This window comes from Mytilus edulis, chromosome 2, assembly GCF_963676685.1.
Source record: "Mytilus edulis chromosome 2, xbMytEdul2.2, whole genome shotgun sequence".
In the NCBI taxonomy this organism is placed as follows: Eukaryota; Metazoa; Mollusca; class Bivalvia; order Mytilida; family Mytilidae; genus Mytilus; species Mytilus edulis.
Window position 1 is genome coordinate 10,388,355 of NC_092345.1, and position 14,479 is coordinate 10,402,833.

Sequence of the window (14,479 nt, forward strand, 5' to 3'; positions counted from 1 at the left end):
GGCCAAGTAATATCTCTTTTACTTTCTCCTTTTAAACAATATTCAAATGAAAATAGTGTGAAATGATAATTTTAGTAGTTAGAATGTATAATCAGTAAGATATCACACGGGGCTTTGTTTACATAACATAAATGTAAGTATCTACTGTCGAACAACTGTACACTTGCTTTATTAGATTTTATCTGAAGCCAGGTAAGTTGTTTAAGGTTAATTCATATTTTAAACAACCCTCCGTTACCTGCATGAATCTGTGAAGTAGCTGTTTTTGTGTAGATGCCAATATTAGACAAATATCTTCTTGCATATCCCTTTGTTTTCGCTAAAACATATTGGAAGAGGCGAGGATGAACGCTACAAAAATTTATTCAACCCTTCAACTCGTTTGTGTATGCGCATGTTCTAAATCAGGAACCTAGAGATCGTCGGTGGTTGTCTTTACTTGTGCATTAGTTATGCTGTCTAATTTTATGCGTTCTGTTTGGTATTTTTGCGAATTTATAGTTGACATGTCGTCTTTTCCTTTTAGCCATGCAATACTGTCTATTGTAGACTGATGGCGTATGTTTATTCATTGGTATTTTCTATTCCTTATTTTAAATGCAAATAGGTAAATGCTAGTAAAAAGGTTTAACTTATATGAGGATGTTTGTTCAGTTAATCATCAATTCTCCTAAAATTATCATAAAATAAACCATTTTAAATCAGGAGATGAAAAATCCGAGCATGCTATTTAATCAAACATTATTTACTACCACTGGCCTATATCTATACTTGACTATACATAGTTTTACTCAACCAGTCTGAATTGGTCTGAAATTTATTTGATAATACTCGACTGTAGTCTGAACCATACTTAATAGTCTGAACTTGTACTCGACCAGTACTTGACCAAGTCTTAACTAACCTAGACCTATTTTTGAATCTATCAACTGAATATTATCAATTTAGGAAATGATTAAAACAAATGAATTTTGTACAAATTGAAATTGAAAATGTGTTCCAAAGTAACAGTAAAACTTTATTTCAATTAAATTTAAGTAGTTTTTTGTCAAATTAGACTGTCCCTTTGGTATCTTTTGTCCTTCTTTTAAAGGGATGGAATACAAAAAGCACTTTAATACGGTAAAATTACATCAGTACATGTGTGTTTTTACAGGTAAAAAGAAAGCCCTATTTTCTTAAATCCGTGCACTACTTATCTAGTATATTCGAAAGGCCTGGTTATTTAAGCTAAACAGGATGTTGCAATTTTGAATAAATGTTGTTTGAAATTAGATATCTCTGACTAGGTGTGATCTTATAAATGAGTTCGACCCAATCAGAGGTTATACTTTCAACTTCGACACTTATCAGAAGAACAATTTTATAATTTCTTTAATCTGATCCCTTTTTATAAATAATGTAGGATATAAAAAAAAAATTATCACAAATTATTATAATAGATATATTTCTAAATAAGGTTAAACAAAATTTTCGTATACATACACACATACTCCATTACGCTCAAAGTATGGTTCAGACTGGTCGAGTATTGTTCAGACTTTTAGTAAAGTATGGTTTAGACTGGAGGAATAGGTCGAGTACAGGTCGAGAATGGGTTAAGACTGTTTTAGACTAGTCGGGTAATAGTTCAAACTATTTTCAATGGCAAAGATCAGGGTCAAGTTCGATTCAGTACAGTTGAGTATGATTCAAACTGGGGTCGAGTAAATGTCAAGTAAAAGTCAGACCAATTCAGACTGGTCGAGTAAAACTCAGTACAGTCGAGTACAGGCCATTTCACACATTTACTAGTTTGTAGTATACTGTACATTGAAACCATTTTGCGATTATATAATATTTTTTAAAAATCAAATAAACATTTTTATAGCAGTATTTGTATTCAGCATTTCTTGGAATCGCAATTTTTTATCTCGTATTTGTGTCATTTGCTAAATAATCGCAAAAATAAATGTTCACAATAAATGCTGAATAAACATTATGTTGAAGTCGAACACGCACATTTTAAACGTATTTGTGCTCTAGTCTATTGTAATAAAGCAATGAAAACTCATTTATGGTAGGCGATAAGATATATGAGACTGTAAAGTGTAAGAAAGTATATCAAAATATAATGGAATGATTATTTGCAGATTTATCTTAACTAAATGGATGCGATGCCTTTATTTGGAAAGGAGATGAAGGAAAAGGAGTTTCCTCTGACGGAAGGAGTAACATTCATAAACCATTGATCTTACGGGGTTGTTCCCAGACGGATAAAGGAAGCTCAAAGAAAGTAATTTAAACATTTGATTTTTTTTTAATATGAACTTGATAATATTGACATTTTCCCCCCTCTTCATACCAAGTCATTTTTGTAAGTCTCGAGCCAGAAGTATTACCTAGTGTGTCTCTATATGTAATGAAAGGGGTTTATTACCTCGTGATTTATATCTGTTGTCTTGACAGCAGTTACATATTACAATCATATTATAAACACAATTGTTATATTAGAAATCATTGGCACATTAAATCCGGATATAGTTTAAAAAAAACATAGAGATGATAATAAACGGAATTGCATGGACTCTAGACGTTCATTGTGAAATCATTACTGCTATTTTAGAACCTATATGGTTACATATATGCAAGGTTGAAATTATCAGAAAAGACGTTTTGTTCCTACCACAACGCACCACCGTGATTGTGCCATACATTTCTCTATTTAAAATCTGAAGAAGAAAAAAAACAGATAACCAAAACATCTGAGAAGCAAAATTAATTTCTCATGATTAAACTTTCCATTTGATGTTACATTTTATCTACAAAACGAATACAAAATTTTTAAATAAAATGCTATTTCTTTGAATGTCTATTTGATGTAAATTTTATTCCCGCATTTATTTCTATGCATAAAATAAAATATACACTGTAACATTAATTTATCAAAACACCAAGTTTTGAATTGAATAAATGCTTTCTAATAAAAACAATGTGGTTTTGTCACATAAATCGAAGAGCAAGGTGTTATTATTAACGGAAAATTCTCATCTGAATGAAAGTTTTTCAAAGATTTTTGCACATTAGAAATGACTTAAAATCTGTATTCTTTTGTGGTCTCAAATCTTCGCGTGTTTTAGAATTATAGATGAAATGGACAGTTCACCAGATTTGTGGTTCCGAAGAAATAGAAGAATAAAACAAGACGAAGCCAGACATTGTATTGCAGAGTTTGTTCAGGCTGACCCAGACGATTTGGTTTTTGTCCAAAACACAACATCAGGTTCATATACATTACATTAGAAAATTATTATACCTAATTTTTCAGTAAAGAATTCCATATTATTTAGATAAAGGCAACAGTAGTATACCGCTGTTCAAACTCCTAAATCCATGGACAAAAAACAAAATCGGGGTAACAAACTGAGGGAAACGCATAAATATAAGAGGAGAACAACGACACAACACTACAATGTAACACACACAGAAACGGACCAAGCATCAGACAAAATCCCACGAGAATAACAAATATAACATCAAAACCAAATACAAGAATTTGGGATAGACAAGTACCGTGACACGTCTTATCGCAATGTCAGTTTACAATTAAAAAAATAAGAGAAAACAAAGGTTCTTTTTATTGTGGCTTTTTATGTTTAATGAAACAGAAACACCGGTTCGAGTATGCCTAACACTGACGATCACTCGGTTCAAAATGAAACGAATATGTAGGGAAAGTATTAGTGTTTTTTCAAATATGTTTATTGTAGTAAATAAACTCATCTTTAAATCAGGATTGAAATTTTGTATTTGCGTCACACGCGCGTTTCGTCTACAAAAGACTCATCAGTGACGCTCGACTAAAACAATATTACAAAGGCCAAATAAGGTACGAAATTGAAGATCAATGAGAACCAAAAATGTCTTGATATTGTGTCAAACACAGCTAAAAATATATTTTTCTGAGGTAGAAAAGCCTAAATATTTCAAAAATTCAAACTTTTGTAAACAATTAATCGATAATTATGACCATACCAATGAGAATTCATGTCAACACAGAAGTGCTGACTACTGGGCTGGTGATGTCATCGGGTAATACAAATTCCACCACAAGTGGCATCGACCCAGCGGTTATTAATTGACTCATCATAGATACTAGGATTGATATTTTGTGTTGCTTTAGACACGTGTTTCGTCTACACAAGACTCATCAGTGACGCTCGAATAAACGAAGGGTTTATCGGCCAAATAAAGTTCGAAATTATAGAGCATTGATTTTTAGCAATGTTCGTATAAATTCAGTTCTTTGTGTGTTTAATTTTGATCAGTTTATATTAATATTTTTGCTAATATGCTGGCACAAAACAAACCCTAACTGTGAAGATGAATAAATAAAATGTAAACAAAGACTACGCATACGAACGGAAAAAATAATACTTTAAAATAACTTCATTGAGGGTGAAAAACTGTAATGCACGTAGTAGCTAATATATCAAAAATTTTATAAATGAAACCAATCGTTTTAGGTGTCAATACAGTATTAAAGTCAATGAAACTGAAACCAGAAGATATTATTTTGTATAATGACAATACATACCGTGCTGTCATAAACACATGTGAGGCGACTGCACAGTTCTCTTGTATCGCAGGTAAAATAGAACGTATTTATTAACTGAAATAAAGGATAGTCAAATATTGTTTTATCTGTTGAAAGTTCCAATATCCTAAGTTTGCCTGAAACATTTATGATGGAATTAATATTTTGGTTGATGGTTTCATACAGAACTATTGTCAATAGTTTAACAAAATATTAATGGATTTTGTATTACGTATCACTGCAATTTTAACTTATGATCACGTTTGGTATGAAATTGCCGTGTGAACCACATGGGTTGGAATGACATTCTTCAATAACGTTAAAGGCCATTACTTTGCGGAACCAAACAATTGCATCAGCTTAGTTTTATGAATTTGAAAAAACTACTTACATCATATTTTATTTATATGCAGCCAGACAATATTTATGTCAACATGACATCAAAATTATTTGACGATATTCTTTTGAGAGACAAGAATTATAACGACTTTGCGTGATAAGGAAATATCAATTGTTTTCTGTGTGCATTGTTTTGGCTATCCTTTCTTTGTTGAGAGTGCTAAAGATTTAAAATTTAGAAATATGTTTCCTATTTTCATAACTAAAATTAGCTGCGAAAACGTAGCTCTTACGGTCCTTTTGATGATTTTTGATATTTGCGGACCATCTATGGCAAAAAAAAAAAAGGACAATAGAGCTACGTTTTCGCAGCTAAACTAAAATGTAACCAAAGATAACAAGTCTTCTCAATCACAAGTATGACTTTATCTGTACATAAAGAGTTGGCATTTTTTTTAACAGAAGATTTGAACATCGATAAACTAATGTTGTCACTATATATTCTGATTTATTTGAAATTTGTTTTAGGTGTTCGCACAGACTTACTAACACTACAGTTTCCAATTAATAGTGAAGATGACGTAGTTGAAATGTATAGGGAATATTTTAAAAAGCAGCCTAATGTGAAAGTAGCTGTCCTAGGTTTGTTGGTTATTCTCGAAATATTCAGTGCTGACTGTAATAGGGCAAATAGTCGAAGTATCGAAACAACTGAAATTCAAACGGGCATCACCTCTTTCAAATTGTACATTTTCATAGGAAAAGAAAGGATATGGTGGACCCATCCATTTAAAAAATAATAAGTACACACAACACACACACACACACACACACCAACCAGAGAAAGCAAAGGAGCAGCGCTTTTAATGCCGTTCTTCATCTTTTTAGGTCAGATGAAAGACAAAGACAAATTCATTCATTTTGGCTTGAATATCTGAATACAATTAAACATAATTATAATTGATATCGATCTGCACTAAATTTCTTGAGTGAGCAACGAAATTAACACTTAATAAATATATATAATGTACCAAAAGTGCTTTTTAAAATAACTTACATTTTGTAGTTCACGAAAGGTTTAATTAAATTCTTTAACTTTCTAACTCATCTTTCTTAATGATTTTCTCCCGCCAAAAACATCTCACAACAGACAAAACTTTTTTTCTTTTACAGATCACATTACTAGTCAATCAGCCATTAGAATGCCTTTAGAAAAGTTAATACCTTTGTGTAAAGAATATGGAGTAATGACATTAATAGACGGAGCCCATGCACCCGGACAAATTCCCCTTAATCTTAAGGAGCTTGATGCTGATTTTTATTCAGGTAAAGTATTAACATGCGTTTGCAAAGCAAGTAAACAAAGCAAAAACAATATGGAATGATCAACTTTAAAAACATTACTTGTCGAGAAGATCAGTAACCGTAAGTTACCAATTACCGTCAGCTTACTAGTTATGCAATAAAGGATGCGTTGTGTTTAAATATGGCTAACTATTATTATCTTCATACAAAAATTCTTGGTTTTTTTTTTTGAAACTTGGTTTTCTTTGATCCAATTAAGACACGTAAGTTCTGAATATATATTTTTTTTGTCGCTTCGTGGGAAGATACGCGTACAAGGGCATATTAGAATTGATTTCCGTAATACTTTTCAATAAGTGTAACTTGTTGATTTCAGGTGACATACATTCAAGATCAGTTCAGATTGCATGTGTGTCATATTTAGATTCAGGTCAATTTATATCCTTGTACTTTAAGAAAATATTAAAATACAACCAAGCCGGATTTTAATCAAATTTTTACTTTGAAAATAGATGATAACATCTCCAATTAGTTTCGTCACATGAAAAATATTGCGTCATGCTTAAAACCTTAAATAGAGTTTGGTATAGTTATAATCGAAATAGTTCAATGCAATAAACATAATTATATGAAATATAGTGATAGTGTAACTAAAATAACTTACCATAACTAAATATATAAATCTATAAATATAAATAAATGTGTAATTCTCCTTTTATGCCATCTGTTGTGTCTCTTTTCAGTTTCTCTCTGAATTTATATATACTTAAATTTGCTTAATATTTATATATATATAATTATACAACATTATACTTAGACATTGAGAAATAGATCTATTCCTTTATATTAAAATACTATATTTGTTTAGGAAATCTTCACAAGTGGCTATATACCCCTCGAGGTTGTGCGATATTGTATGTGAAGAAGGAACATCAAGATTGGGTTAGGCCAATTGTCACATCTCATGGTTATAAAACCACTTTTCAAAATGATTTTTTCAAACAAGGAACACGTGATGATAGTCCATATTGCGTTGTACCGGAGGCAATACAATTTTATAAAGATCTAGGAGGCTACGTAAGTTAGTCTTTTAATGTGGTTGGTGTGTTTAAATTTTTGATTTTGTCATTTAACTGTTGAGGGACTTTCCGTTTAGAATTTTTCTTGGAGTTTGGTAATTTTTATGCTTTATTCATATTTTGACTTGCATATGGGCACAATTTTTATGAGAGTCGGTTGAGACAAAAAAAAAGATGATTTCAGGCCTCCAATTATGAACTATCCATTTCTATGCACTCCAGCAGCGCCTTCATTTGGAGTTTACATATCCGAGTAGAAACGATATTCAAGTGCTTATATTTCCTTAATAGAAGGTTCCTGCGTACACGGAAGCTTTAACCAAGATTTTTAAACGATAAAGTTGAAATTCCCTCTTTAGAAATTTTCGAACGCCAGCACGAGCTGGTTGACCGTAATGGATCATCTGTCATGCTGATGACGACGGATATGTTCCCATTGTGGCTACCACAATCCTCAAATCTGACCTACCGGGTGAACTTGAAATTAAGGATACTACTGATACTAGAAGGACTGCTTCATACCTTGATATTTTCCTCAATATTGACACATATGGACGATTTCACACAAAAATCTATATTAAACGGGACGATTTCACACAAAAATCTATATTAAACGGGACGATTTCAACTTCCCAATTATCAATTTCCAATTTCTCAGCAGTAACATACCCTTTGTCCCTTCGTATTGTGTTTACATACCTCAATGCCCTTATGTTCGTGCATGTTTAAACTATACGGACTTCATGAACAGGAGTGTGCTCCTAACGCAGAAACTGCTCCAAGAAAGTTATTTGTCAGTACGTCGTCAGATCTTTTAATTACCGAAAGTGACTTATTCCCTATTGTGACTGTTTTGCTGAGTGTGAATTTGTATTGTTATAAAACGTGTCTCTGTACTTTTCTATCCAAAATTCATGTATTTAATTTTGATGCTATGTTCTTATTCAATACAACGAACATAAAGCATTTATAAAGTAAAAGTCAACACCGTTATTTGGTTATCAGCTCGACCCGACAGCACAGAAAGCCAATTTTATTACAAATGATAACACAAATTGCTGTCATCGACCGCTGCCTTCACATATAAACACAATCTACAATAGAAAAATATTCTATAAGTTGGAGAAAACTTGAAAATCTTTACAGTAATACATGTTGTCTACTCTATGGTCGGGTTGTTTGTCGCTTTGACACATTCTCAATTTCATTTTTCAATTTTATACATGTATCATATAAACTATTTACTACATAACATACTATGTACATTCCTATGAAGTCTTAAAAGGGTGGGTCGGAAACAAAACTGTACTGTCGGATAGGCGAACCTCGAATGACAATTCTAGACTGTAATGCTATAACTTAACGATAAGATTCTAGCATGAAGTTATCATGATTGATATAACTTAAACCGGTAATAACTTACTATTTGCCCAATCAAATTAAACATAAACATGTTTTGATTTGAACACACGTGCTTAAAGTAAACACATACACGTGTTCCCGAGTAACCTTTATAAATACATTTATATGTGTTATTCTCACCGGATTTTGTCAAATGTCTTATAGTTTGTAGCTGTTAATATTATTCTTTTCTATTGTATTCGTGTGTTATGGTAAAGATAATTTATCACCCAGTCCATGTGTTAGATTTAAGTTTTGGGTCATCTAAATTTATAGGATATATTTTTTTATGTGAGCGTCATTAGTTATTCATGTGTTTCTCTGTCCTATATGTTCTCCCATTAATTTGTATTGTAGTCCTGTCATGTAATGTTGTCGTTTTAATGTTATATCAAGGATGTTATATTAGATCAAACAATACATAACAGCGGGAGGTTCATCATTTGATCGGGTTTTTTTCTTTTTCTGCAATAGCATTTTCAGTTTGTTTTCGATTTTGATTATTCCTTTGATATCATTTACTTCAGTTTATAAACACATTCATTTTTTTGAATTTGATAGTTTGGCAGGAAATTTTTGGCGATATCCCTATTGACAAAATTGGCCCGCCGTAAAAAATAGAACAATACTTTTAAATAATATCGTACAAATATATTTCGAATGACAATTAAACGTTTTTTAATCACAAATTGCGTGCCAAACGATTTGTGTTAGAATGTTTTGATCTACTACTTTTTAAAATAGTTTCTAAAATTATCCATTTCTTTTCGACAGAGAAACTATAGAAAAGCGCACAAAATATTTCTATTTAATTTGATGAGCCAATTTCTTGCCTTGTACATTTCAACAAACAATAAGCTGAATCTGTGGTTTGAGATGTTTTAACGACTGACAGTCTTTGAACCTACAGATATTTTTTTATACGAAACTGTATGATTCGAACAACATACCTTAAATTACTGGATTGTTTTACAGGAGAAAATAAGAGATTATACTGATGATTTATTGAACACATCTACAGAATTACTCTCTTCCTCATGGAAGACAGAAAAACTGCAAATACCAAAATCAATGGAAGCACCTTTTATGAGATTGGTTCGGCTACCAGAATTAAAGCAAACATCGATGAATAGTATTGTACGTAGAATTCAAATTTAAATCATGTAAAAACGATATTTTAATTTTTTTTCTTTCTTTTTTTGAAATTGTATGAAAACGTTCGCATTTGATTTAGTGTAACTACCATTGTCAAATAAAACAAAACGTAATCAAGGAAACAAACGTCTGAACGTCTACAAAGGCAATGATAAACAGAAGTACAAAATGGAGAATACAATGTGCAAACATGTAAACAGATTTAAGACTTTTGGTATATTAACTTTCCATTTAAATATCTGTATAGTACATGCGCACTCATGTTCACGTCACGAAATGGAAAAAGATGAAGATGTATAAAGATCAGCGGTCAATCTCTTAGTTACTGCATTTCCATAGATGGAGTGTAAGGTTTCTTTTATCCTGAATATTGTTTACGGTCCCAAAAATTATTACCATATATGAAGCTATGTATATTTTATGATTTAATGACAATATTTTCTTCAAAGAACGGATTATTCATTTTAATATTTACAGGATGATGGCGAAAGACGTATTGTAGAAATCATCATAAACTATGGTATAGTTCCATGTATTACCTTCGTGGACGGTAAAGTCTACTGTCGACTAAGTGCCAATGTTTACAATACAAAGGATGACTACAAGATATTGTGTGACTTAGTACTCAAAATGATTGATAAATAGTATGATTAAGAGTAATTTCATACATAGTTTTGTAGTAAGTCGGGAAATTATTTAAGATTACAAAATGTATCTCTCTCATGCAAAGCTATGATTCCTTGTCCAGCTTTGGCTTTACTTTTTGATCTATTTTAATTTAAAGTGCTTCATATTTTTAATAAGCTTTAGATTTTCAAATATTTGGGCTTCGAGCATCACTGAAGAGACATTAATTGTCGAAATGCGCATCTGGTGCAGAAAAAATTGGAACCGTTTATGTTATTGTGTAATTTTTTTTGTGTGTATTAAGTTGTTATTATGTTATTATGAAATTAATTTTTCATCTTCAATTTCGACGACCCTAGCACATTAATATATATATACCATACAATACCATTTATCTTTATTAATACAAAAAGGGTAATTATTACTGATAAAGTGTTTCCAGATAACACAATATATGAGCTAAACTCTTCCTTTTGGTACCAATACCTAAAACGTCAAAGATTTACGTAACAATTACCCTCATTGTGTTGACATTTTAAATCATATGAATATCATTTTTTTAACACTGGAGGTTTTGTTCTTATTTTGGTTCAAGTATCTTGGTACATTCCAGGAACGCATGAAAGTTTATAACAGAGGCACTTTACCAAAAAATATTAACTCATAGCATGAAATCTGTAGTGTACTATAGAAGAGGGGCGAAAAGTACCAGAGGGACATTCAAACTCGTAGGATATGCTGCATGTTGAAAAATCTCACCTATGACATTCTCAAACAATACCAAATATGTTTAAGTGTTTTGAAAGACTAAACAACCAAAAAATTTATGTTACCTTAATAATTTTTACGATATCCAAATAGCATAGTGTAAATCAACTGATCCAAAAGAGGGACGAAAGATACCAAAGGGACAATCAAACTCATAAATCTAAAACTAACTGACAACGCCATGGCTAAAAATGAAAAAGGCAAACAAACAACAGCACACACGACACAACATAGAAAACTAAAGAATAAACAACACGAACCCCACCAAAAAAACTAGGGGTGATCTCAGGTGCTCCGGAAGGGTAAGCAGATCCTGCTCCCCATGCGGCACCCGTCGTGTTGCTTATGTGATAACAAATCCGGTAAATGGTCTAATTCGGTAGGTCACATTAATGAAAGGGAAGGGGATTGTAGTTACGATGTAAGGAACATATCCGATATCATATTTGAAGTTGATTGTGTATCCAATTGTTTTAATAATATTTGTGTAAAAATGATATATATAAATACTGTATTAACAATTAATAAAATAAAATTTCATAGAATATTTGATAAAAAAAAAAAAAAACAACAATTGCAAATTTTGTGATCATTTTGAATTCGAATGATTTGTCAGCACCCTTTTCCATTATCACAAAGATTTTACAAATTAGATCCTTGTTTGTTGGATCTGCTCTCGGTGGTTTGTATAAAGTACTGGACTCTCAAATATGCTGGTCTTGAGCATCACTGAAAAGACATTTATTGTAGAAATGCGTAGCAGGTGCAGTAAGTTTTGGACCGTTAGTGTTATTATTTAAAGTGATAAACCAACAATAGTTTCATGAAAGGGCTTCGTCTGAGGACTCACTAACAAAATAATTTATCATAGAGGTAGGACAATATCAGGCCCTATCTTCTTACAATGTCATAAGATATATTTGGATGTTTATCTTAACAAAAGTATTCCCTGCTCTAAACTAATGCAGATCAATAGAATTATTCATAAAATAGATATCCAAAGCAGATACAAACATCTTGTTTAAAAAGAGACAAATTGTACTTTTTTTAAAATACTCAAATTTCAAATGAAAAGTGCTCTAACTGAAACTGACTTCATAGAGATGCTTTGTCTCTTTAAACAGAATTTCTAAATATAAAATGGATTGAAACTTGTTCATTTTTCATGTTCTTATCCATTCGTAAAATGTGTTCGAGATTTTGATTTTGCCTTAATCAAGCCTTTGGTTGGGTTTTAATTGTTTCACACTTGGTTATATCAGGATCTTTGATAACTGATTACACAGTATCAGTTTTACTCATTTCTGATGATCACTCGATGACATTTATATAGTTGCTTAGTCGTTTGAACTGTGGTAATCATATTACTTCTCCTTATTTTTTTTTTATCGATAAAGATATTTGTTAGTATTTTTGAACTTAGACGAAATTGCAAATTCTGAAATAAAATACTCATATGTATACGCACATGCTCTTTTGATTATTAATCATAAAACGATTTTTTTATTATCATAATTATTTATACACAGCAGTCCTTTCACAAATGACAAATTTAAATCATATTTAATCATGTTGTTAAAATTTAATGTAAATCACATGTAGCCCTACATGTACTTAAATGCATGTATACAAATAAAAAAATACAGTCACTTTTTAGCTCACCTGGCCTGATGGGCCAATTGAGCTTTTGTCATCACTTGGTGTCCGTCGTCCGTCGTCGTTGTCTGTCGTCGTTAACTTTTACAAAAATCTTCTCCTCTGAAACTACAGGGCCAAAGTAAACCAAACTTGGCCACAATCATCATTGGGGTATCTAGTTTGAAAAATGTGTCCGGTGACCCGGCCAACCAACCAAGATGGCCACCATGGCTAAAAATATAACATAGGGGTAAATTTTGGCTTATATCTCTGAAACCAAAGCATTAAGAGCAAATCTGACATGGAATAAAATTGTGGATCAGGTTATGATCTACCTCTCCTGAAATTTTCAGATGAATCGGACATCCCTTTGTTGGGTTGCTGCCCCTGAATTGGTAATGTTAAGGATTTTATTGTTTTTGTTTATTTATAGTTGGAATATTATTATAGATAGAGATAAACTGTAAACAACAATTATGTTCAGCAAAGTAAGATTTACAAATAACTCCACATGACCAAAATGATCAGTTGACCACTTAAGGAGTTATTGCCCTTTATAGTCAATTTTTAACAAAATTTAGTAGATTTTTGTAATCTTTTACAAAAATCTTCTCCTCTGAAACTACAGGAACAAATTTAACCAAACTTGTCCACAATTATCATTAGGATATCTTGTTTAAAATATGTGTCTGATGACCCCGCCTGCGAACCAAGATGGCCGACATGGCTAAAAATGGTACATAGGGTAAAATGCAGTTTTTGACTCATATCTCTGAAACCAAAGCATTAAGAGCTAATCTGACATGGTGTAAAAATGTTGATCAGGTCATGATCTATCTGCCCTGATATTTTCAGATGAATCAGATGACCCGTTGTTGGTTGCTGCCCCTGAATTGGTCATTTTAAGGAAATTTTGCTGCTTTTGGTTATTATCTTGAATATTTTCCTGTGTAACTACTGGGCCAAGTTCATTATAGATAGAGATAATTGTAAGCAGCAAGAATGTTTAGTAAAGTAATATCGACAAACACATCACCAAAACACAATTTTGTTATAATTCCATCTGTGTCCTATGTTTAATATGCACATAGACCATGGTGAGCGACACGGGCTCTTTTAAGCTCTTGTGAGACATTTAGGAATTGCATTTTATCAAATACTTATGCACGTTAAAACGGTATAATCCAGCTGTATTGATTCTGGAAGGGTTTGGAATTTCGAAACGCTGAACCTTCTAAATTATGCAGTTTATCACCAGCCCAGTAGTCAGCACTTCGGTGCTGACATGAATATCAATTATATGGTCATTTTTATAAATTTCCTGTTACACAACTTTGAATTAATCGAAAAACTAAGGATTTTCTTATCCCAGGAATAGATTACCTTAGTCGTATTTGGCACAACTTTTTGGAATTTTGGGTCCTCAATGCTCTTCAACTTTGTACTTGTTTGGCTTAACAACTATTTTGATCTGAGCGTCACTGATGAGTCTTATGTAGACGAAACGCGCGTCTGGCGTATTAAAATTTAATCCTGGTGCCTTTGATAACTATTAAAACTGAGTTATTTCCCTTTGGTAAGAAATTTTCCT

The 14,479-nt window shown here is 31.9% G+C and overlaps 1 protein-coding gene across 1 annotated transcript; it reads left to right on the forward strand.

Annotated features, from left to right (window-relative positions):
* Positions 1-126: 126 nt before the first annotated feature.
* On the forward strand, positions 127-11,643 carry LOC139510117 (uncharacterized). Its single transcript, XM_071296418.1, has 9 exons — positions 127-192; positions 2,133-2,275; positions 3,120-3,262; positions 4,506-4,628; positions 5,444-5,557; positions 6,089-6,241; positions 7,089-7,297; positions 9,676-9,837; positions 10,333-11,643. The coding sequence occupies exons 3-9, from the start codon at positions 3,133-3,135 to the stop codon at positions 10,498-10,500; spliced, it is 1,059 nt and encodes a 352-aa protein (XP_071152519.1). The 5' UTR covers positions 127-192; positions 2,133-2,275; positions 3,120-3,132; the 3' UTR covers positions 10,501-11,643.
* Positions 11,644-14,479: the final 2,836 nt, after the last annotated feature.

Bases quoted from the DNA above. Each gene is read 5' to 3' on its own strand.
- LOC139510117 (XM_071296418.1), top strand. From the start codon at position 3,133: ATGGACAGTTCACCAGATTTGTGGTTCCGAAGAAATAGAAGAATAAAA. The intron at 6,242-7,088 runs GTAAAGTATTAA...ATATTTGTTTAG, and splicing joins TGATGCTGATTTTTATTCAG to GAAATCTTCACAAGTGGCTA. The intron at 9,838-10,332 runs GTACGTAGAATT...TAATATTTACAG, and splicing joins AAACATCGATGAATAGTATT to GATGATGGCGAAAGACGTAT.